At 43.6% G+C, this 25,840-nt stretch overlaps 2 protein-coding genes across 4 annotated transcripts in view; one reads left to right on the top strand and one right to left on the bottom strand.

Moving 5' to 3' along the window:
* Positions 1–20,445, bottom strand: LOC119379157 (BRISC complex subunit Abraxas 2). 3 transcript variants are annotated; one of them, XM_049411893.1, is made up of 9 exons: positions 20,205–20,445; positions 19,903–19,995; positions 19,755–19,845; positions 19,563–19,663; positions 18,938–19,137; positions 16,006–16,149; positions 9,523–9,586; positions 8,236–8,354; positions 1–89 (listed from the first exon to the last, which is right to left on the bottom strand). In XM_049411893.1, exons 2-9 carry the CDS (start codon positions 19,981–19,983, stop codon positions 44–46), a joined length of 846 nt encoding a protein of 281 aa, XP_049267850.1. In that variant the 5' UTR covers positions 19,984–19,995; positions 20,205–20,445; the 3' UTR covers positions 1–43. The 3 variants fall into 3 exon arrangements, with proteins under 3 accessions (XP_049267850.1, XP_037504284.1, XP_049267851.1); XM_037648356.2 differs by having other exon boundaries at positions 1–96; positions 8,246–8,354; XM_049411894.1 differs by having other exon boundaries at positions 20,322–20,430.
* A 53-nt stretch (positions 20,446–20,498) lies between these two features.
* The window catches only part of LOC119379156 (hexokinase-2), a 44,076-nt gene continuing 38,734 nt past the window's right edge, over positions 20,499–25,840 (top strand). Inside the window, exon 1 of the mRNA XM_037648355.2 lies at positions 20,499–20,713. Within this exon, the coding sequence (XP_037504283.1) occupies positions 20,690–20,713 (24 nt within the window). The 5' untranslated portion in view covers positions 20,499–20,689. The remainder of the gene's footprint in view (positions 20,714–25,840) is intronic.

Below are 25,840 nucleotides of genomic sequence, written 5' to 3'. Positions count from 1 at the left end.
CACAGTCATCCATTCAATGTAAATGTGCACCAAAAACAGACTTCTACTTTGAAGTTGTCGAGATGCTCTCCGATGCAGATGCTGCAGTACTTGGTCCTTCAACAAAAAAACAAAATTATTTTTACTTATGCTGAAATATTTAATGTTAAAGTAGACATGTTAAACAGCTAACTCAGTTACACAGGTGGGAAACAGTCTTTAGAAGGTTTAATAAAAATAGTCACTAAATTAAACACTTCATACTAAACTACTAACCTGAACTTCAAATTAAGCAACACTTACCATCAATTATGCTACAGTGACGTTGCAAGGAACTGTTTTCCATCTTGTGATAGACATTAGAAGTTTCACTTGCGACTTATAGCTGACACCCATTTCTTGCTTGATAATCATACACCTGTATTTCTGCCCATATTAAAAAGCGATGACTTAAATCCTATTCAGGTGGAATGTTAAACCGTTACACTTTGTGCTTTCACAATTCGCGGAGAGTCACGACTAAATAACTTCCGGGGGTATAGGCCAGCCACAGTTCTGAGAGCTTTCTGAAACTGATTCATGGTTGCACCCAGAAAAAAGTGCAGAGAGGCAGTTTAGTCAAGCAATGTACAGTGAGGCTTGCAAATTGCTTCTCGAATTGCCCTTCTCAGTGATGTTAAGATCGCCCTTTCTTTTTTTAATGAGGAATTTTCTAAATGCTTATGAATCAAAGTGTGCATGCTAGCAGTTCATCGCGCATGCTTAATCAAGTTATTAAATTGTATAAATGTGTTGGAATGCACTGCTTGAACAAAGGAGCAACTACTGCACTCCATTCTTGAAGTGAACACAAGACCAGGGACCACGCATTCGCCAAATGTGGTACATCTGTGCCCAGTTAGCAATTAATTTGCTATGTTCTAATCGGCTCCTTATGTTGAGAAGTCAGTAGTATCCATCTTGTTTGCTGAATGCTACCACTGAATGCCATGACATGAAAAGGAAACCCGTGCACACAAATCACAAGCACTTGCAATGCAAAAGGTAGAAATTGTGTTATGCGTGCAAGAGCTGAAACAATGAGAGCACACTTATTTGCAGGGATGTGAAAAAGTAATTTTTTAAAGTGAATTGAACACAAACCAAATAGCGCCAGAAGCGAAGCAAATTGATTATTAAATAACTTTTAGAGTAGTCTTTTTGTTAAAGAACTACTCATTTCACACTTATCATAAAATGATGTTCACATCTTAGTTTTAGTAATGTTTGCAAATTCCTGTCATTACACTGGACGTTATGAAGCCTCACTTGTTTAAATGACGTATAGAGCTTCACAAACAAATTTTCAGCCTGTTCATATACTCAAGGACTATTTTGGGAATGTAAATGATTGCAGTTCAGCCAGTAAGGTATGGCTCCCTGAGCAATTTAGCCTGCTCCACTATGGCCACATGGTTAAAACATAATTACACTTCTGCTCCAGTTTTATGCTTGCTTGAGCACTGTGAAATATTCACACTGATGAATATAATATATTCAAGAAGTATTTCAAGGATATTACATTTACAGAGTGACTGTTCAACAAGGGCCAAATCGAACAGGGCAATATTCAGTTAGTGATTTGAAAGTGTTGAATATTCGTATACCCATAATTACTGTTTATGAGCAGAAGAATAAGATGTGAACAAAATATGTATACTGCTTTGCAGAACCATACAAACTAGATACTTGCAGGTTTCTCAACTTCTCGTTTATCTGAACAGCAATGTGTGCCTATACAGTTTCGACCAAATGGTACTCAATATTACTGCCAGCATGCTAACACACAATCTATGTGAATGCAACGACTTTCTGTTAACACACACAGCACAAGCAGAGAGGTGCTGGGAAAACCTCTTGAAAAGCAATTGAGATGCTGTATGATGCTGGTTACTGCAATGCTAACTGAAATCCAACAGAGTTTGGTAGTCAATTTTTTCGTGCATCTTCAGCTCTCCACTACAAATAGCATTGGCAACAGCAATACAGAAACAACAAGAGCTAGTACTGCCACAGAAGAAGTAACTTTGCATGTTAAAAGGGCACCTGCAGTAGAATGTTGGATGAAATATGAAAATGCAGCACCTCATGTCACTAGCAGACAGAAAATGATGACCCTAACACAGTATTGCTCATACTGGCACAGAAAGTAAGTGCAAAAAGAGACAATCATTTCGCATCACAAACAAACAGCACAGTTGAGAAACCTCCATTCCAACGTCACGATGCAGGCACAATTGGACATTGAAGTTGGGGATGAGCAGTGAAGATAATTTTTACAGATTGACTGGTTAAATTTAGATGAGTGGCACATAGGGGCACCCATCACACATGACAATCTGAAATATTAACCCTTTCAGATGCTATGTAGACAATTATGTACACCACTTGTTTTTGCTAGTTGTGTCGACTAGGGGCTAAGAAAGAGCAATATACACTGAGGTTTGGATGAATTGAACCTTCTGCCTAATAAATCCATCTTCATTTAACTTCATTTCCCGGTGTACTGTTGCACATAATCACTTTTCTGAAGGCACTACCATGGTTGACGAGTTGTTCGACGTGGCGCTTCCCTCGAGCCACGTCAAAAGTATAATTTTTTTCTCAAAATGAACAAAACCAAAAACGAATTTGTGTTATATTCCTAGCCTGAGTTTTGATTCTGCATATGCAAAAACACAACATGAATGGCTTCAGGATAAATAGATATTTAATCAGAACTTAATTTGAATTGTTCTAAAACACATCAATCAATGTATTATGAAATTATTTTTGTTGCAATAGAATATCGAGTGCCTTGAAATAATGCTGTGTCAATTTGACGCATTTACAGACAGTTCTTCATAGGTAGTCTGAAAGGGTTAAAGCAAATAATTCCTCTATAGGAAAACTTGATATTCTCAGATTATTTGTTTGCCACCTCCAGCATTTTGTTCTGCCAGGGGCCATAAAGGTCTGGCTTCCTATGTAGGGTGACGCGAAAGAGTTTTGTTTTTGCATCATGCTGCAAGCAAAGCAATGATGCAGCTATCAGATGAGGCTTTGTTCATACCAGCCAAGTAGCAAATGACAAGCCACAGGTCCCATCTGTCACCTTCTAAATGTGTCTGCGCAAGCATACTTTTCCCGGCAGCCACTTGTTTCTCCTAAAGGTGGACTACTTTGCACAGCGACATCAGACGAAGATTAGCACAATGGAACCAAGCTTGGAACAGTGAAATCGCAATATATGGTACTGCAGCTGATGTTGGGCCAATAAGATTATTGGGCTGTTGTCACGTTATCAACTAGCCCAACTTACAAACTATTGTGACAGTTATGTAGCTTCCTACAAATAACATGTAAATATTGGCATGCCCACTCTTAAGCTATGACCTCAAACAAATTTCTGTACGCATAGAGAAAGGCATGCCAGCTCCTATAAGCAATGGGGCAGTCCTATAGCCATAAAAAGGGTTAAAAGTTGGTTTAGTTTATCTTGCAAAACCACGCAGACACATTTAAGAGGGGATGAACACAAGCACTGCGTTCCACAGTATGTGAGAAGGAACAATTACCACACACACTATAAATATCATAGCATGCATGCGCAAAAAAATTCATATTCGGAGGTGTGCAGTGCAATAGATGGCTCATGCACTTGTTCTATTAATGTAATAGCAAGTGTAGGAACACTCCGAGCGAAAATTCCTCGACAGCACCATTGTCGTCAATCGACAAATTCGTTGTTGTAGCATTGGAGCGGGGAAGAGACATTGAATGTGCCCGGACAGGGGAGGGGGCAGGCAAGTACAGCAGAGGTGGGGAGTGAGCATCCCTTCTTTAGGTAGCCAGGAATGGGAAGGTCAAAGCCACAAAAGGTGGTGCCTTCTGCAATTGTAATACAAATGTAAAAAAATGACAGGCACACACTATCTTCCAAGGAATGAGTGAGCCGAGCAGGCTGGTAGCTTTGTGTGACTGTCTTTGCCAGCATTCCCGCACATTTGCATCTAATGTTGCAGCTTGTATCATCTGGAAGCGAAAAGGCACTCAATGCGTTCCCTTACTTCTGTTAGTGCTGCTCACCATGCCAGCATTGTAAACGTCAGTGTTTGGGGGGTCACAGAGCGAGATGTGTTGGTATTCGCCCACGCGTGCAAGCACCATGCTTGTTAAATTAAGCACTACAAGAATTTTAAGACACTTTACAGGGCTGATAAAACTATGAACATATTTATGGGTGTTAGATGCATTGCTAATCACCATCAACACTTCACCTTTTGAGTGAAACTGACTTTTGATCAAGGAGACTTACAGCACAAGTCTTGAAGTGGTGTTGCATCACAATTACACAAAAAATGTTTTCTTTGGTCTTGTTTCTTATTTATTTTTGTGTGCTTTTTTTGTGCATATACCGTATGTACTCGAATCTAAGCGATGTTTTTCCGAAAAAACGATGTGCGAAAGTGGGGGGGTCGGCTTAGATTCGAGTACCATGATTGGACCGCAGCCGCCATCTACCTAAAGGCCCGGCCGCGCTAGCGGCACGGCGGCTCACCATGCGCCGATCTCAGGCTACCGTATGCAGATAGCTTCGCATGCATGTCCGAGGCTCATTTTCGGGACATCCTATGGTAGCTGCATGGTGACGAGGTTGCTCAGGCTCAGTGGCAGAGTGATGGTCCCCATGGCTACTCAGGCCAACCACGTCGTTTGCTTCGTACTGTCCATTGTTCCAAAATCTCGCAGTCCCACTTTCATGCAGCGAGGGTCGTCGAGCCAGCGAGATTTCACGCTGGCAAAGGTGGATCGGGTCACGTGATTACGGCGCCGGCGAATACCACGCACTCTGAACACCCTCTCTCCTCCTGTCGCGTTACGCAGAGGTGGCAGAGGCGCGAGCACAGAGTTGGTCAATTTTCTGGAAGCGATCGTGCAGTGTAGTCGTGAAACATGTGCCCGCGAAATGCCTGTATGTGTATCGGCCTGCAATTTGGCCTGCATTCGAGGTAAGTTTTTTTTTTTTTTTTTTTTCTGGCCTTGCGAATTTCGGGGGTCGGCCTGCAATCGAGGGCGGCCTAGATTTGAGTAAATACAGTAAGCCTTCAAAGTTGCATCCTTGCATTTGCTGTGACACTAGATGAAGATGGTGCATATGGCCTGATAAGCCTTTCATCAAGTGTTGCAGAGAAGCCATGAAAATGTCTTATGGCACAAAGTACATCAGCCAAACTGAACATGTTATGAACGGCCATTTACAGGAGCATGCATAAAGAGTAAGAAAGAGGACACGGGTGCATATACAGCAGGCCATGCTATTGCATGTGGTTGTGGCATTTCTCTGTGGCAGCCATTTTAGGCAAGAACGGCAACACCCCTCCAAACTTAAACTGGAAGTCAACTTTATGAAAAAGAACAGAGACCGCTGCACAAGTGAGCCACCTATTGCACTGCATACCTCTAAATATTTTGCATGATATTGTTATGAATCTTAGCACATGCATGGTAAAACGTGTACAAATGTGTGTGAACCCTTCCTGGTAATAGGCTGTAGAAAGCAGTGCATGTGTTGGTCTCTTCTGAGTGAGTGCATCTTTTTTGGCATTAATTTGCCTCAGTCAAAGCGACAGGATCTTCTAACACTAAGTAAAGTGAAGCGCAATAGACGGGATAGAAAAGTAAGACAGGTGGGACGCTTTTGTCCCATCCAATGTGCTTCACTTTACCAAGTATGCATCACCAACTGGCCCAAGCTCCTACTCTTCCAATCTTCTAGCAGCAATTTTCTGAATTCATCCAGCAACATTTTGGAAAGGACTGTTGCCAATCTTTCGCAAACGTGGAGTATGTGTGATGTATAAAAAGCAATGCTACAAGACAGTCGCAGAGCTGTCGGTATGTTATTGATTTGTGCTTAAACCAACAACTAGGGTTGCCACCTTTTACCGAAAAAAAACGCGGCTTTTCGACGGGGCGGGGGTTAACAGGAGATTAAAATAATGTTGAACAATAGACGCTATGTCAATTCTTCGACATGCAGTGCCATTTAAAGTAACATTGCTTTCATTGAGCCAAATAAACCCAATGCACAAACAAAAGCAGCACACTCAGCTAACCAACTAGCCTAATTGCTGACATAAAAGTACCCGTGATTAGAATGACGCTTCGCTTATTACTCTGAATGTGCTGCACTGAAAAGGAACCACAATGCTTTGTCCATAAAAAAGCTCTTCTTTGCGTCTGAATCCAACATGTCAGTGGCATTATAGACACAAAGGAATGTTAAAATGTGCATATGCCACAAAAATGTCGGGTATTCATGCGTGTAAAGTACTAGTTGACTAATAGCAGGGGTGCAACAGCTGAAATTGGATTTGGAGCAATTTTTGGAGCACCAAAATGTTGCTTTTGGAGCACAAAAATCCAAATTTGGAGCAGGTTTCGAAAAAAAAACCTGAATTTTTTAGCCCTAATCCCAAATTTGGAGCAGTATAACAAAGAAGGCTTACTTTTAGAAAAGAAAACAAAAATACGTAAAAACCATTCAGCATCAGGTAATTCTTGCACAGTGCACGTGAACACTGCTATTTCAATAAAAGGAGTGTGTTGAGCCACCCCACAATGCGAACAATGACTAAGTCCACAATAGCATTTGCAGGACCTGTCAAATAATTCGACAGGCACTGGAAATGCTAATGTGGACCTGCGAACCTGGCAACCTGGAAATTTGGGAGATTCGTAAAGCAGGAGCAAGTGGGGGTGGCGAGAAAAGAAAACTGGCATATGCTTTTGTCTATTGTTTCTCAAGGCCGCAGAAATGCTGTACACAGCAGCTCCAAATGATTGCCAATAATTTTTTAGACGTCAGCGATCATACTAGTACTCGTGATTACACGGCGCGTGCACGAATGGGTAATTAAGGAACAAAATGTGCTGTGTCCCTGACAGCTAGTACTAATAGCCCCTTCTAAATCTCAGTATGCTTTTCCGCAGGACACCAGTGTAATGCGGCAAAAGTGGCTTAAAAAGCGTTCTGCACGCAATAATACAAGCATCAGGAAATTTGAGAACTACTGTCCTTTTCCATTGCAATAGCAACTATATGGACACTCTAGACGAATTACTGCCGTCATCTCCCGTATAAAGTCCAAATTGATAACATATCCCTGGGCATAGTATGTTCTATCGTGGGTGAAAGCGTACGAGTGCGTGCGACGAACCCGGCTGAAGCAGACATCAAACGAGCCAGCCCATCTCCGTCGCTCAAAGGGCATATGCGATAACACCACTCCGCTCGGGAAGCCTGCCATCGAAGCATAGAGGAAACGCCCCGCCCGTCTTGAACGAGCATGAAAAGACGCGAGGGGGGGGGGTGTCGCTTGAGCAGCAACTTTTGAACTTTGATTCTAAGGGCGCGGTCGCGATCGCTGGCGCGCGCGCTATCTCGGCAGCCATTAGAGGGCGGCTTGTATATCCTGTTACGTGCTGCGCCCTCAATGCGAAAACACCGCGCAGAAAGAGCATCTTTCCCTGGAAACGATGGATTCTCTTACACCAACGTTTTCTAGAGTTACGAGAGATCGGATACGAAAGAACTTGCTGCCAGCTTCACTTCGTAAAGCATTACAATTTGTTGCTATCGCATTCATTGCTTCGTCCTTCCGGTGAAGCTTACTTTTTTCGTTTCTTTTGCGGGGGGTTTGGGTTAGGGTCTGCGTGTCTGTATTGGATGATAATGCCCACACTGCAGATGACCAACGCGGCCTCCATTTATCGCTCAAATTTGCGCAACTGAGAAAATTTTAAGCTGGTCAGGCATTTTGGTGCAGCGTGGCACAATTTTAACAAATTTCACAGTTCTGGCTCAGCTTGGCGCAAAAATAAGGAATTTTATCAAATTGGCGCAATTGGCGCAGCTGTTGCATCCCTGCTAATAGTAAGAGTTTTGGTGACTGACGATAAATATTTACCGTCGTAGTTGTTGAACTGACGCTTATAAAACACACACAAAAAAAAAAATAATAGCAATATTACGACAAAAAAAAAAGGCCAATGTCGGCCGGTGCGGACCGGCAACCGGCCCGCCATCTGAATAACCGGCCTGGCCAGTCTAAAACCAGACAGGTGGCAAACCTACCAACAACAGAAGAATGTTGTCCAGAACATTAAGTTATATAGGCAAATGCACAATACTAACAACAGAGAACGTGCCAGCAAAGTTTATAAACAATGCACAGTTCCTCACCCACAGCAGCAGCCTTCTTCAGTGCTCCATACTTCTCTCTCAGCTGAATGATGTCATCCACAAATGTGGCCACATCTTCTTCAGATTCAGCAACACTGCTGAGCACTTCCTGTGAAAGGACAGTTTTCTTAGAATAACACGGCAACTTTAGCTTAGCAATGAGATGTGTCTGAAAAATAAGTAGCATGCTGAATTAGCATGACACACACACACACACACAAGGCATGCACCAAGAACCATCTTTAAACGCCGAGTCAGAGGTTCCACACTTAGAGAGGTCAGTACAGATTCTTAAACAGGGATTTCCACTGAAACAAAGAGGTGGCTGAAAAATGACACCGGTTGCAAATACATCATTATGTTTTTGACTTGAGAAATCGGGTTTAGACACTGTGCAAAGGTAAAAGCAACCATCTGATGCAGCAACCATGACTAAAAATGTTACGAACTTAAATTGCAGGTGAATAACTCCCACTTACACATGGGCCCCACAACAGCCATTATGCAACTGCATCACTACAGCTAAGGAAATTACCTGCTGTAAGTTGTAAGTGCTGTTAAAGACTTCTTGTAAAAAAATAGAACCAGTAAAAAAAAAATTATATTCTGTCATCTCAGAATTGCGGGATATCCACTACAATTTTGCTGGTCTATGTATTACCGAGAGTTTCACATCAACAGTGATGGCCTAAGAGATGAAAAATAATAACACTTTTCCTATGCAGATCTATAGTCAGGTACAACTTAAGAAGTCTGGAGAGGTCCCACCTAGATGACAAAAGTGCAACAGCCGATCGCCTCTGCGAATAAAGAAATAGTCTGCCTATGCACTCTGCAAAGTTCTCTCACTGGCCGTCCGGCTCATGATGTCAGTCTGAAGTGTGCCCCCATTAGTGCAAGCTTGTGTGCATCTGCCTTTGAGGAGGAAATGCCGCAGACTTCTAAGCTCATACCAGACTATAAGAGCACTCTCACACCCACTCCCTTTATGCTGGAAGCACATCACTGTAAAGAGGGAACCTAGTAGTTCCCAAAGCTGGAAAAGCTGTTGGGCTTCCCAAAGGCCACAAAGTTTGCGAATTCCTGCTAATAAGAAAAGAGGAAAGGAATGTCATAAGGAGCTACGGAGAGCAACCTTTGCAGCAGTTGGTCTTTACAGTAACTGGCTGCATAATTCTTACTAGCCAGAAGAACGTTTGTGCATCAAAGTGCACTGAGGCTCGCACAGTAGCATTCAGTCAACATAGGTCCTTGTCTGCATGCATGCTGAACCTTACCCTCAGTTTGGTGTGGAGCAGATTATGCAGTCTATGCATGTGGTTCACCATTTCAAGTGATCCGCTAAACAAGCAAGGGGAAAAAAAAAAAACAATTTAGTATTGCTGAAACATTTCAGCAAAACAACCAAGCACTGCAACCTGGGGCAGAATAACACAAAACTGATCCGTATTCCTCACTAGCTCTCCATGATTGGACGAAATCTTCTGGGCGATGCTCACAGCACTTGTGTGTCAAGGATGCAAGCCATGAAAACGCCCCACACATAATGACTGCTTATCCATAATTGGGGAACTGGCTAACCTCCCTGTCTTTCCGTTTTTCTTCTCCTCCTCCTCTCCTCCATAATTGGGTCGAACATAAATTGTTCCGATACTGCATTTTCCTTGCCATTAGTCATTCGTTATTGGTGAGGAATTTTTGGTCTGCTCTAAAATCACCTGCCTGTCACGTGACATCACAAAACTGTGAAAACTCACGACGTCAAAACGACATGTATGCACTAAACAGTGCATATACTATGGGCCAAACAAAACTTACACTTTCATAGAATACGCGGGCAGTGGCCCCTTCCAGACAGAATAGAATATGGCTGCCTGCCGATCATTTCTGCAGTGGTTACACATAGCGGCTGGCAAAAAAGAATTTATTTGTGTATCTAATATTTTGAGCCATATTACAATGCTGTTGAGCCGTCTCTGTGCATTATGACATCGCTCCACGAACTACTCGTTGTTGAGGATATGTTTTTTTTTTAAAACCTTATTGCAAGCAACCATGGTCATTGCAAACCACTGTACAATAAGGAATGGGAAGCGAACCAATCTGAGACGCAGGCATAATCTTCATCCCCAACTTTAGTGCTGAGAACTCAGCCAAACTAAACCCTGTCCGTGTCTGCACGTTTAAGAAGTCATGCCAGCCAGGTAGGTAAATAACTGTCAGAGCACGCAATACCGATTATTTTCTAAGAAAAGGGTATTTCAGGTAAACAGGATGAGCATTTGACTTGGCTCCGCAGTAAATACAGCTGGTTCTCACCCGTGCTTGTGTTGACGGTGACAAAAATTTGACGTCGACCAGAATGGAGAAGAATGGAACAATTGTATGTTATTCTGCTTCTGTCATACAGTCAATTCAGATATAGCATAACACAAGCACCATGCCTTTTTAAATAAATTTTGTCAAGTTCGACAATGTAGTAATGATCAAAATGAAGACAGATTTTGTAGTGCTCCTGCTCTCATGAGATAAGTGTGTGTACTCAGTGAGAACCATTCTGGCATCTACTGTCAACCAACCTTCAACAAGCGCTTCACACTGTGATTAAATCTCATTACGGTGTTAACAGCTACACATCCTGAAGTCTTGCATTCAGTAAAGAAAAGAGGACTTCTGAGATTTTAAAAACTTTGCAGTCTTCCTCTCATAACAATACAGGGCCACTAATACCCCTGTCACACGGCAAATCAAATGTCATTTACAACAAATGACATTAGGTGAACTTAATGTCATTTTACCTTCCTGCTGTCACACGACGAAAACAAATGTCATTTTAAAATGATGACCATGACCTTAGCCCTCCTGAGCCGTGACGTTGGGAGAAATAAAAATATATTAAAACTTGCATCTCACATGCGTGTATCCTCGAAAATAATTTTCTATCACTAAAAAGCTGCTTGAAAAATATAAACGCAGCCGTTTTACACAACCTGCCACAGCTGTACGACACAAAAGAAGTCAAGCCAAGAACTAATCGAAAACCAACATGGCCGACGATATGACCGGGCGTTGGTACAGTTAAAACGTGCGAGCGCGACTGACACTCCGGCTGCAGAAATGAGAAGGAGACAGCTAATTCGTGTAGTCACCACCTTGATCACCACAACACGTGCAATCGGACGACCAACACCAGCGATACGGGCAACAAGAGAGCACAAATGAAACATGGCCGGCGACCAGCCGCTGTAGTTGAGAGTAGCTTTCTTTTAGAAACTTTCGCGCGTGCTGTTACGTGATCAAACCAGTAATAAGTTAATTTAGTAAATAATAAGATATTTATGAATTACAAAAGTTACGCATACATAAGTCAACAGTTATCTCCCTAAAAGGTCCCTGGCGTCGAGACTACGCATTCGGTCCGAAATCGAATGCGAATGTGTTTCGGGAACTTATTCGACAGGAAATGTCATTTTCATCGAATGGCATTAGTTTCCCCGTGTGACAGCAAACAAATGCCATTACAAACGAATGACATTAGCTGTAAATGACATTAGATTTGCCGTGTGACAGGGGTATAAGATACAGCTCGTTAAAAAAATGTTTAAGGTATATAATTTTTTCAGTACAAAGTAAAGCATATCGCCTGGGATGCCCAATTCTTCAAAAAAAAAAAAAAGCTTACGGGCGTGTACATATAATCAGGCACGGCAGAGACGGCAAAATTACTTCTAAAAAGTAATTAAATCACATTACTAATTACTTCTCTAGAACTTTTCAAAACATGTAATTACATTACAATACAAATTACAGCTGGCCAGAAGTAATGACATTACATTACTATTACTTTTGAAAAGTAATGAAGTTACTTCGAAATTACTTTAACAAAAGTTACTCAAGCAACTTTATTCAAGGCTTCAATTTCGGATGCTACATGGCTTTTCAGTGGGCCTGCCTCATATCCACGCTTGAGGTTTGGCACTCAGGTAAACTTGCCTGTTATTTGAATTGAATTTTATTACCACAAGTACACAACATACATAAACAATGAGGATGGTAGGATAAAAGCGGCATAATGGAAGCTTGACTAGTCCCACCTCCCTGTGAAACAAGCAGCAACATGGCAAGAATGCTCAATACATACAATTGTAGCAACATTGAAAAAAAGAAATACCTATAATAAAACAAATTAAGAAATGGGAATTTTCTTTCCTTTCTTGGTCAATTTTTCATGCCATAAGGGAAGTGGACATTCTACATTTTAGTGAAAAGTAACTGGGAAAGCATTGAGTAATTTTCTTGAACTTACTCGAAGTAATTCATTACAGTACTCATTACAGTAAAACGTAATTTAAAGGGACACTAAAGGCAAATAACAATTTATGTTAGAGTGAAAGCCCAATGTATGACAACTTCTAAAACGGCAATATTATCAACAGCAGTGCCCTACTTACCGAGAAATTAAGCTAAATGTATCACATGACGAGCGCCACGAGTGGGACATTTTCGAAGTGATCCCGATGACGTAGGGAAGTCGGCCTACAATAAATCACTAGTAATCAAACTAGCAGCAGTAAAAAAAGAAGATTCCGAGCATCAAAAGACGTAATAAAATGCTGTTTGTTCGTTTCCGCTTGATTCATGGAAAACAAAACCTCCGTGGCATTGCCATGGGGAACGGCGCGCGTGGTTCAAAGGTTCCGTTTTCGCCGAACTGCGCCTCGCCCGTCCCAGTGGTAGTTTCGGGATCGCGTACTGCCGTGCGTGTTTTGCGCGCTCGTGAAAGTCGCCCTGACAGAAAGTTCGACAAAATGCCGCATGCGTGTGATATTGCCGGATGCCCGAATGGTGCACAACGCCAGTGCTGCAGCAAGGAAACCGGTGTGTCTTTTCACTGGGTGCCGCGGAATGAACCCTTACGCTCGAAGTGGCTTAGTGTCATGCCATTGCGCCAGTGTGCTAAACAGTCAAAACCTCTGCGTGTGTGCTCGCTGCACTTTCGTACTGAGGATTACGAGACCAACCACAACTTGGTGACGGCTTTGAATGTGCCCATCCGAGCAAGTCTGCCGCAGCGCCGTTGTTGCTACTGTGGGTCCCGCTACTTCCGCTCGGCTGCTACTAGTGTCGGCGGCCGCGCAGTAAAAGCGGGCAACGTTGGGCATGGCAGCAGTGACGTATGAGAGTCGTATTTTCAGGCGGGAGATTTGAAGCGCGCTAACGCGATGCGGACCACTAAAAACGTGATTTTATTTCAAAATAAGCACTTCCTTGGCACAAAAGCAGCGCTACGAGGTTTCTGGACCGCTATTTCAACAATCAACGTCGACTTAATATTTGCCTTTAGTGTCCCTTTAATTACTGTAATTTCATTACGGCCAAGTCTGAGGCATGCCACAATGAGGTTGCAATCTGGAAACTCGGGATTAATTTTAGCCGACTGGGATGCAGAATGTGCACCTAAACTGAAATACACAAGTGTTTTCATTTCCACCCCGATAATGTGGCTGCCATGACAGGGATGAAACCTTTGACCTCGATCTCAGCCGTGCAACAACGTCATAGCCACAAAGCTAAACTGTGGTGGGTGATGCCCGATGCTACCGCTGTTATGTGGAAAACGTCGTGGGACATTTCTGATTCCCAATTTTGTGTTTGTACTCATGACTTTACTCAGTGAACTTTATGCTGGACACTGATAAGTGAGTGTGACAATGACTGTATGCTGGCATGAGAGGAACTATAACAAGTTTGCTTTTTAAATGTAAGAAAGTTATCTTTTATCTATAAATATGACTGTCACGGGCTCATGCTTCCATGAATGGCAATTTCTTTCAGGTAATATACCCATGACTTTTTTTTACATTTACTGTTGAACTGCCTTTTACACCAATCAGAGGTGTTTCATAAAGCAAATATACTGTCTCCACCTTCCTGGGGGTAAGGCTGTGCACATAAAGCCGCACATTGCGGGATTATGTGGCAACTACACATGTGGCACTAGACCTAATCACATAGTCAGTGCCTCGCAGAAGCATATGGCTAGGCAGGCTTATATTCACAATGCTGCAAAACATATTTCAGAACATCAATACTTACGTGCATGTTGCCCTGATTTCCAATAGTACAAAATTTTGGAGATGGGAAAATAAATTATTCTTAGCACATTTCAGAAAGAAATAAAACTGCATGCACAATGTGCCTCTTTCTATACAACTGAAATGTTTCAAGAAAGCTTTGCTCAACATTGGTCTCAACAAGTTCATAAACCTGACGTAATTTTATGGTCTGGTCATTTGTGAACCAAGCGAGAAAACCCAAGTAGTTTTCTGATCAGGGTCTGATACTGCTCGCATCACTTTACACATGTAGCCTTTATTCGCACTAGCTGAAGAAATTTTCCATTTCATAGGGCGCTGGGAGATTTGCGAACTTGGATGTGCAATAAAGCAGCTATGCACATCATTATGGTAGAAGCGATGCTATCAGACGTTCATTCGGCTATTCTATTCATTTTTATAATGGCAGCAGTGCTGTAAATGTTAACTCTCTTTCCTTTGTAATATGCAATGAAAAGTAAAAAAAAAACAAAAGCACAGAACATTTAATGACAACCAATTTATGTACACTAACCTGACATTGTAAGGGGCAGATACAATGTTAGCATCAAATTTTCACAGCAGAATGTAATGGCATGCAGTTTTAGATGATTTTCTGTGCCAATTTAAAATTATACCTCTTTCCATTGCTGTTATCTTTAATTCAATCAATAAGTACATTCTTTTCATTTGCACCTTCACCTTCATGGCACATTATGATGAACTGTCAGTCCTTTTCAGGTTCGATCCTATTCTGATCACCTTACCCATACTGTTTACCAGTCATTCCTGTCACGCCATCAACAACAACACTGGTTCAGAACGGCTAGATAATTTTCTTTTACCTCAACACCTAATTTGTGGTGTGTGGGGATGTCGATCACTAGCTGGTTGTAGCACACACATTTCCTATGTCAGTGCAAGAAGGAACTAACACAAGGTGGTGATGAAATGAATTAACACTCTAGGAAACGACTCCTTAGGTAATAGAGCAAATGATGTTGAAGGCGATGCTTTTGGACACTTCAAATGGGAAGTGATTTCAAGTGCTGGAAATATGTCATGGCTGCCATGCATCATTTTTTTTTCATGGGCATATCATCAGTTTGCTGCTTTTTATAGTGCTAATGCAGGAATTACAGGTACAATTCAACTACAATACCAGTGATGTGTACCAGGAACATGCATATCGATATGTCCAGTCTGATATCCAACTGTTTCACAGACAAAGAAACAGAGGTGGCTCCTCAATTATTGATCACACAAACGGTGATTGATGTTGGTAGGAGGAGTTCGTAAGCAGCAATTTTAAATTGATATTTAAAGTTAGAATGTGTGCTAGAACTGAGCATCTTGTGTGCATAACCATATTGGGCCCTTAGTGCCCAGTACAATGACAAACTGAGACTAACAAGACGACCATCCCATGATTCCTTTAAATCCAAGAGCAATACTTTCTACTAATAAACACCCTCAAAGTTTTCAGAGTGAGTATCTGTTACGTCGTCAGGAATTCAAAGCTGGAATTATGACATCCATAGGCGAGTAGTCTTTTGCAAACTGACAAAGCAGCAAGGTGACACAGGGTTTTAACGGTAGAAGCCAGAAGTGCAAACAAAAGGTCAAGAGGGAATATATGAATGAGTATTGCTTTGTGGACCTTACTCGGCAGGGAGAGAGTTGAGTACTTCACAGAAAGCCCCTTGGTGGATGCTGGCAGCAGAACCAGGGTACATGCGGTAATCTGAATGACCAGGCTCTCCAAGGTTCACTATATGCAGTGGAACTGCAGAATAATGTTTGAAAGCACTGCAACAAAAAAGAACAAGCATCAGCTTTAGAATCATGATCACCCCCTGGCCTGGTATACCTAACAGAACACCAAGACAAAGATGTTATGCATAAACAGTTTGAAGAAGTGAGGACTTCACAGAAAGTCCCTTGGTGGATAGTGGCAGCAGAACCAGAGTACATGTAATAATCTCAATGACTTGGCTCCCCAAGGTTTACTATGTGTAATTTAATCAATTAAAACTTGCTCATGCACAATATCTTCATAGTCCTTAAAGGGCCAGTAAACAACCCCGCCGTCCAAACTACATGGTGAAGTGATAGCTGCACATTTGTACGATGTGAACATGCTGCCGCAAGAATTTTGAGAATAAGTGCTGTAATAAAGAAGTTACAGGGTATAGAACAACCCACTTCGGCTGGTTTCGGTTTTTCGCTCTGCCTTCCCACCCCTCTCCGCAGCGAAGCAGGGTAGGTGTAGCCTGTTCTCATGACTACGCCCACTTCGGCAACGTAACACGACATCACATATTACGTCATCGGCATGCAGCCAACGACCGAGGAAGGCTTCCTCCGTGTGTCACTCATGTCAAGAGTGGTGCTAGGGTCACCCTAGCGTCGCAGCAAAGAAGCGCGTTAAATGTGTGGCCAAAACCGCATCACAGCAAAGCCAAGGGGCTGTTTCACAGCGCAGAGGACCAATCGATGAAGTCACTGCTATGTAAAGTTGCCCATGGGCAACTTTACGTCACTTTTGCGGACGAGGAGGACTGAAGAGGTGCTGGAGAGGTGCTGGAGAGGGGAGTGTGGGAATTGTTTTTCGAAATGGAGCGTCTGCGCGGTGTGCAGCGCTGTGATATTCATAAAATGTGATCGCGGCGGCTTTCTGCATGAGTTGGCGAGCATGTTTGGGAGATGTAAAGATAAATGTCGCAGCCTGTTTACTGGCCCATTAAGCAAATGTGTACATTGCTAACCTTTATTTTCTGTATTGGTACTAGCCACACTCAGGATTTTAGATACACCTATTGGTCCAACTATTATGTCTGCATTTTTTTTACATCTGTCAATAAAGCTCATTTTGATTTGGATTAAGAAATAGTGCACTACTGTAACTATGCCAAAAGCCAGGTTACAGTGTGAAGAAAACTATTCCCATATTTTCAGGTTCTGTGACACAACACTTGATGCAATTTATGTCAAACAAGTACTGCTGAAGAAATGTGAAAAGAAGGACCACAGAGGCTATAAGCAGTGTCCAGAGCCTTAAAGGGCTCCTAAACAACCTCCGATAATTTTATAGCATTTCAAGTAAACGCGCGCATCAAGTTCAGAATGCCGTCACGATCAACAATGCCAAACCTGGCAGCACTGCAAGTTGCAGGCGTGCCACAAATTCCAAGAAACAATCCCTTCTCCTCTTCGGGCCTTTCGGTAATCCCTAGCATTGGCTGTGACATCAACATTCACATCTGGTCATGTCATCTGCAAAAACAACCCGTTTGTCTGCTTGCAGGTACACGTGCTTGCCGCTCTTCCTCCTTGCCTTGCGAGGAGGAGCACTTGGCCAGGAGGAGAGACGAGCCGATGAATGGAACTTAGCGAAAGAAAGCGAATCGTGCGAGGGCCTCTTTTAGATCATCAAACGTGTGTAGCTCTGCTATTACGGCAGTTGTTTCGAAAAATTCTTGTGGCTGCATGTTTGCTGAAGGCACAACTGCAACACAACTAAATTTCGACCTCTCGGTTGTTTAGGGGCCCTTTAAATTTTGGTGTGCTGTTTAGTGGATGCTCTGATTCAGTGGCTTTCATTGCAAGACAATATTTTGTATAGTTACCAGCTTTATTTGCATCAAAAATTTGGTAACATTTTGAAGTGTCTGACTTTACAAAACTGCTTACTTTTTTTTCCAGTAATAGGCATACTGTGCTGGAGTGCCTTATTCATGGTAAGTTGTTATTGATTCATTATACTTGGTCCAAACCATATGGATGTTAACATGTATGGTTACATTTTTTAGATTCTTCATTGCCTCTTGCCCTCATGGTTGCGATATGCACTGGCAACTGCTTTTGCCACCAGCAGTGGCACCATGTGCGGGAATCTCACGGCATGGTGCAAGCATTACATGTGTGAAGCAATGCATGTAGATACACAATGATATGGATGCACGCGCAATGATGATGCAACCACAGTCAATTCCCATATCTTATGCACACAAAATATTCAGTCTGCACAGAGTTTTGTAACCTTTGGCTTTGTTCAATGATGCAACACCACAAGCAGTGGTCTGGCAGTGAAAGCAGCTGTCAAAGCATGCAGCAGCTAGCATGGCATGAGAAAATCTGGAATTCCATAAATGTAGGTGCACATTATCACATTCAGCTAGATTGAAAAGAGGTTTTGTCACTACTTGCTGCATGCACAGGCCAAAGTATGCAGCGCAGTCAAACATTCTAGACAATAGTCTTGCCCTCTGCATCTCTATTTTAGATGCCTGTTTCCTTGCTTGAGCTGCTGTTTCACTTCCTGAAGGTAAAAATTAAACACACTGCTTGAAGTTTGTACAAAAAAGCAGTGCTTTCACCAAGCAGTGAGGCAGGACCACACAGTAGCCAGCAACATTTTGCCGTATTTCTCCTACAGAAATCCCATGAGGACAAGGACATCGCTGGCATGACATAGTTATAATAATGGTGCACACGTGCCTTTAAAAGATAGGGAAAGAAAACTTAAATTGCCAATGTTCTTTAGTCGTGCATGTTGCTTCAAGGAAGAGCTACTGGTAACTATAAATATACGCACGGATCTGTAGAGCGTAAGAAGACATGCTCCATGGAGTGTGTTGCATCATTGGATGAGGTGCAGCCTCTGAAGAGTGCCAGCAGGAAGTAATTTCCATAGCCTTGGCCAAGCTTTCGAACCAATCGTTGATGGAGCACCTGTTCTCGCAGGGATGTCTGCAGGCTGGTGTTGCGCCTGAAGCGGTACCACCCAACAACTTCCTAGGAATGAAAATATCCACTAGGCATGTTAGACGCTGTAGTGCCATGGGAACAACACAACTAACAAAAATGCATTGTCACATCTATGGGACCTCACATATTATCTTGATGGCATGGCAACTCTTGAATGTCACATAAGTGTCCCATGTTACATCTACATCATTTGGCATTGCATGTGAAACGCAATAGGTCATAAAGGAATGCTTACAACAGGCTGTTAGATAAAGAAGGCCATGATTTCAGCGAAAGACACAAGTGGCAGCAATTTGTGAGATGCTACGTCCGCGGAGTATGCTCAATGACAAGGAACACCTGCTTTGCAGCTACAGTTCTCTTAACGCATGTTAATAGTTCGGAAAAGCATTAACTGGCTGCCGAATAAAATGTCCCTTGAATGAATTCACTAATAGGGGTGAGTACCATACCTTTTGCTTGTCTCGTAGCAGCGCCGACAATTTGTCCACAATTAGATGGCACTTTTTGTCGTAGAATTCGAATAGGTCACACGAAATAATAGAACATATTTCTGAAAGCAAGAATACTAAACCGTGACGCAACTGCTGCTCCACACACGATACAGTGTTTCTAATAAACTTAAAGTGAAGCAAACAACTTACTGAGGTTAGTCTCCTCTTTTTCGCCGTGCAGCTGAGCGTCACTGATCGTATCCGTTATACGACTTGATATTTCTCCCAAGAGAAAGCCCTCCTAAAAAGATAACATACATCATTGATGCCATGCATACAACAAAATATAGGTGCCTACCTGGTCACCAGGACTGTTGCAATGCTCATATATGAGGGTAGCCAGCAGGGGACCACTGATGGTGACCGTAACTGTAGCCATGAGCTGAAGTTACTGAAACAGATTACACAAAATACCACGTGAGTTTGGTGACCCCTAGGCAAAATACGCAGTGACGAGAGTGTTTTGCGCATAGCTTGGTATTTGCGCAAAGCACAAAGAAACCGCTCACTGCAAGCGGTTAGAAAATCAGATAATTGTTACATACAAACGACATATGAGAGATAATCATTAATGTGAAAGTATGATACAAGATTGCATACCTTTGCACGAACTCGGCCACGAGTTTTATTTCACCCCGCCGGGCTTCTAAACGTCTTACGGACTGCCGATCATTAGTGGGACGAAAATCTTGGTCAGTTTACAATCAGTATACATACAACGCCCCACACCTTGGCTCTCCACTGATCAGCGGCCCCGACGGCCTCGCGTCGCCCGAAGCCAGCAGAAAAAAAACGAGAAAATACTCAATCCCTGCTTGCGCGCTTCTTAGAAAACCGGAAAAACGTCACTTGAGGGCGTGCAAGCGCTGTCCAATAAGAGGCGACTAACGTGACGTAAAGACGCACGCCCTCAGTCGTCATCATTCGCGTAGCCCTGGGAGCTAGTGGATCGGCTGTGTTCCGTGGGGTCGCAGTCTGCGAGAAAGCATCGGGCTCGGGCTTTCTTGAATTCGGCAAAAACACTTAAAAGACGTCCAGTTTCTTCATTTTTCAAGTGCGACCTGCATCCAGCAGAGCGAGACAAGATGATGTCCGAAAAGAGAAAGAAGGTAAGCCTTTCCCGCTAGCTGCTACAGCTGTTCGATGGCACATAGCGCGTTGCTGTATATGCGTTAGCTGTCTCGGAGTGCTGGCTAAATCTGTTTATTTTACGCTTTCGTATTCCTACGTACGTGGACTTGCTGCCTTCACTGTAATTTTCGTATAGAGTATCATGTTCGCATCGTAGGCTATGACTAGTTCCATTTTTGTATGTTTTGCCATTCATTGGTGATGCCGTTGCCTAGATCGTAGCATTCGTTTTGGCTCACGTTACTGTATCAGCATGTGTGCCATCTGAAAACGCTCTGCGCTGTACTTTCAAGTAGCGTGGAGTCTGCTGGCAGCCACATGCATTAAGGTCACCTTCAGAGTTCGTAGCGCCGCGCGTTATTGACCTCTCTTGAGCGCTTGCTGTGTTTTGCAATCACGTTACTTTCGGAAAGTTTCAGCCTTTCGAGATCAAGTCCAGGGCGATCTGATATCGTTGCATCTATCAGGACTAAGCGCGTCAACTGTGCTGAAATGCCTCATTTAGCCTTGATTCATTGACAGTTGCCTCTGGAGGACTGCTCGACTACATTGGCCTGTGACTAGTGGTGCAACACAGGCCGATTCCTCATGTAGCTTTTCGTGTGTCACGGTTGTGTCAAAAATTTGTTTTTCCTATGTGACAGACGAGAGGCTTCGCAGTGTGTTAATATCCATCAGCGCCGTCGCACGACCTTGTCGTCAGTCGCGCTGTTCGAGGAAAACTAGCAGTAAGCGGTGCAGACCAGGCAATGCATATTTATCCCTCACGCTCCGCTGATTTCTGCAAATCTCGGACTTCATTGCACGCGCGCGTGTGTGTGAACAGACATGTGACCAGCCGCACGAACGCACGTTTTCGCCTTTCTTGCCCTTTCAGCCCTACCTCCGATGGAAAGGCTGATGAGGATAAGGTATCGAGTGCCTTTTTCTGCAGCCTCTGCTTGGTTGAGAAGGCTACGAAAGTCAGCAGGTCCTTTCTGTTTTGAGCATGGGTGCTGTTGCCCCTTAAGGTGTACTTATTTTTCATTTGAAAATGCTGTCCTCGTGTGCGTCTTTGCAGTGAGCCCGAGTCCGTGTCATTCGTAGGTGCGTGTGTGGTGATTGCTGGTGCGCAAACCGGTCCACCTTGAGATCACTAGCAGCTCCAGTCCCTCGCCCCCATTTGCGACTCCTTCCTTTATTTTATTTTTTCCTCGCTGGAATGTGGCCTTGCCATTTTTACGCAGCGAATGTTTTCTTGTCGCAACCATTAGGCTCTTGCGCGTTTTAAGTAGTGTTTACATGGTCCGTCGACAACCACCCAGGGACGCCTCCATCGGAAAAGTTTGCCGGCTTTGCTCACACGGCGGGCGTAACATAACTCGCAATTAATGCGAGTCTTGTTTTATTTGTCATTCTTCATCACTGCTTTTCTACCGCTGCGGTCAACTTTAGTCATTCCGCGAACACACAAGCTCTCCGCTCATAAAATGACATGTCACAGTCCTGCTGTGACGATAGCATGGGCGCAGTGGTGTCACGAAAAAAATGTTGCGACAAAATTATATTGAATTCTGTTCCGACTGGTAATCAGCGGGCGTCATCCAACACTACGGAAAAAAAACCATTTGACTCTTTTTTGGGAGTCCTGATTTGCCACGTATATGACTCTCTTTAAAGAGACACGCGAACTCCCTTATGAGATTATTGCGCTCTCGTCGGAGAGTCGTGGGACTCAAAAGAGAGTTAATGTGTGTCTTTAAAGAGTTATACATGTGGCAAAATCAGGACTCGCCGAAAAGAGCAACTTAGTCCCTTTTTTTTTTCTTTTTTTTTTAGAGCGCACTGTTCGCGTACTCTAAAAATCGAGTATTTGGGGAGTATTTCTGCCACACAACGATAATCTTCATCTGGCTTGCTCGCGTTTCCTTTCTTCAAAACCCGGCTCTCGTCACTTTCCTATCAAGGATGCTATGTCACGCTGATAACGCGCGCGCCGTTCGTGACCGGGAAGCGCCGGGACCGCGGTGATAACGCGAGGTGGATGACGATTATTGTTGTGTCGCAGAAATAACCCCCGAACACTCGATCTTTTTCTTAGAGTGTAGGAACATTGCTCCGGATTGAAAGGATCGCATTTAAGAAAATGTCAAAAGGGAACCCGTCTGGAGACTATTCTACCCCGGTCCCGATCACGTCTGACATATCCCGACCTGCCAGGTGTGGCAGTTGTGTTTTCGTTTAGAATTGCCGGTTAGCCGAGCGGCGCGTGTTATCCTAGCGAGTGCCAAATGGCGCGTAAAGAAATGTACTAAACGGGCACGCTTTCTTTATTTTTTTTCTCACCACTGAGCCTGGCTCACCTAAATGAAAGGCGTTCACGTAACTGAAAGGCAGGCGTGCTAACGTGTAGTACATACACACGCGGGACAACGCTGTGGTCACGGCGCCACCCTTGAAGGATGTTTCATTTCAGGGGCGTAGCCAGAAATATTTTTCGGGGGGGGGGGGGGGTTCAACCATACTCTATGTATGTTCGTGCGTGCGTTTGTATGTGCGCGTGTATATATACGCAAGCAAAACTGAAAAATTTCGGGGGTGGGGGCGGTTTGAACCCCCCCCCCCCTGGCTACGCCCCTGTTTCATTTTAAAATTTTGAGATTTGGAAGCTTATGTATGGCTCATTCCATGCATGGTCATTATTACACGATATATTCCAGCAGAGTACTTGTGAAAGATACCAATTACTACGTCAGAAGCGGGGCTGCTGTCAATCACGGTTATTTGAAACCGAACACGCGCGCGTCTCCAGGCTCCTAATTCGGCGCCATGCTATTTGTGGTCGAAGTGCACACAGGGACACAAGAGAACCAGACAAAACAAACAGCGTCTGGTTACCTTCTCTTGTGCACGCGTCCAAACGCCCTTCATTTCAACCCCTACCAACTAGCTCAGCTTTGTCGGTTGTAAGATTCCAGTCGTAGGGAACGGAGACGTTGAACAGTAGCCGTCAGTCGTACCTCCATCGATACACACGCATTGTTAGCCCGACGATATGCTCGCTAAGCCTGTTGCAACAGCCCAACTCCTTCAGAGGATGCCAACAAGAAGTGAGCACGTAAAAGTTTCTAGGAGTCAGTCTCACTGACCATCTGGTGCTTCAGGTTTCGTGTTTATCACTGCCGAGCTGTCTCTGCCGAGGCGGCTTGCCGATAACCGTGGAAAAACCCTACAACTGCAACGAGGCTCAAGTGCAGCTGCTGCTGTATGTTTTAAAACAGTGTCGAGTGGAAAACCGGTTTCCTTTTCCAGTACGTTCTGATCCCTGTGCGTGAATGTGGAGCGCGCAGCGGTTGTTTCTGTTAAAGATAGCGCACCGCACTTTCACCTGTGTTCGATATTCTGCTGTTCGATACATTGTTCCAACTAGCTCAGATGAACACGCTGCGAAGCATTAATATGGTCACACAATAACAAAACTCTACTATACTCAGTACCCTCCCCCCCCTCATTTTTCTTGCGTGCTACATTAAACTACAAAACTACGTACATTCGACGGAATACAATGCTTACACACCATGTCACAACTTTCGCGCGAGTTCGCTCTCTTTTTTAAAGAGAAACTAAAAGAGAAAAACTATTTCTTATATTAGTAAAAACTCTCACGATTCGAAAATCACCACGCTTGCCGCGAGAAGACGCTTCCTAAGCGAGAAAACACGCAAGAAAAGGAAATGCGGGTGGCGACGCCACATTGAAATTCCGACACTAAACGTCGTGACGTCATAGACTTTGACGACATCTACTAAGTCCTACGTATTTCCTAACCAGTAAAAGTGAAATGCGTTGTCCTCTGTGGGGGCCATAGATCTTAACATACCAAGCTTCAGAAAATTTAGTTTAGCGAATGTCGCCAAAATATGAAAAATACACTTTGAAATACGTGACGCCACGTGCGGCCATTTCGGCGCGAAATTTAAAAATGATACCTTGACCTTTATTTTTTCCTCAATTAATAAATCTATAATGGTGAAATTAACGACATTAGCGTTCTCAGAGTAGCGAATGTCGCCAAAATATGAAAAATACACTTTGAAATACGTGACGCCACGTGCGGCCATTTCGGCGCGAAATTTAAAATGAAACCTTGACCTTTATTTTTTCCTCAGTTAAAAAATCTATAATGGTGAAATTAACGACATTAGCGTTCTCAGAGTACAAATTATCAATATAAACCGTTTGATTGTTTCACTTTAGTGTCCCTCTAAAGCTGCAATGCTGAATGACGCAACATGTGCCACCATTGCGTGGTGAGATAACGCAGTAGTTTCTGTGTAATCTCCTTACGGGAGGGGAGTCATATGCGGCAACTCTGCACAGTAACAGTTCACCAATTAAACGGCAGATTTCACTGGACCATGCGAATGTGCAGACCTGTTCGCGCGACGCCGTACACCAGAACGACAGCGATAAGCCTAGAATCTCTAAAGAGGGCAGGGCAGCCGGGCGATTCTCCTCAGCGCAGTGCCCAAAGTGGGAAGCTGGAAGCTGCCTCCTCCTTTTTGGAGTGCTGTAAGCGTGAAACCGGATGGCAACAGATACGAGCGTCCAGCGCAGCCTGCACATTCCTGCATGAACTCTACGGTTTCTCCCCGTTGGTCTCGTTTCCCCTGCCTTGCTGTCTCTGATTGCACAAGCTGCGGACCCTTTGCACCGCTGAGTGTTCGATTTCCAGTGCCGCTTGTTGAGAGCCATGTACTCCGCTGTTCCTGGTCTGACGGGGCGACTGGTGATAGCAGGTTTAAAAATGTGGGAGTGTTGTGTGATTTTTTTTTTGAAATGGCTGACGTTTACGAAGATTGGTGACCCGCACGTGCTAAAGGGGAAAAAAAGAACGCTGGCTTATCTGATGACCAGCGATCTCAGATATAGCGGTCCTCATGTTGCAGTTGCTGGCATATGTAATTTATCGTGCTGTATGTATAAGTGAAAAAGGTAGTGTTGCTTGCGCGCTAGGGTTCCTTGCTGCTGACAGTGTTGTAACGTTCACACGCAGCTGCCAGCGCTACCAACTTCTTGTAGACGGTTCACGCGCCGACGCGTGACATGCAGTCAACCAGCACGCA

Source organism: Rhipicephalus sanguineus, chromosome 1, assembly GCF_013339695.2.
Source record: "Rhipicephalus sanguineus isolate Rsan-2018 chromosome 1, BIME_Rsan_1.4, whole genome shotgun sequence".
NCBI classification, from domain to species: domain Eukaryota; kingdom Metazoa; phylum Arthropoda; class Arachnida; order Ixodida; family Ixodidae; genus Rhipicephalus; species Rhipicephalus sanguineus.
Note: the sequence above shows the minus strand (reverse complement) of the source record. Positions and strands in the feature narration are given on the sequence as shown.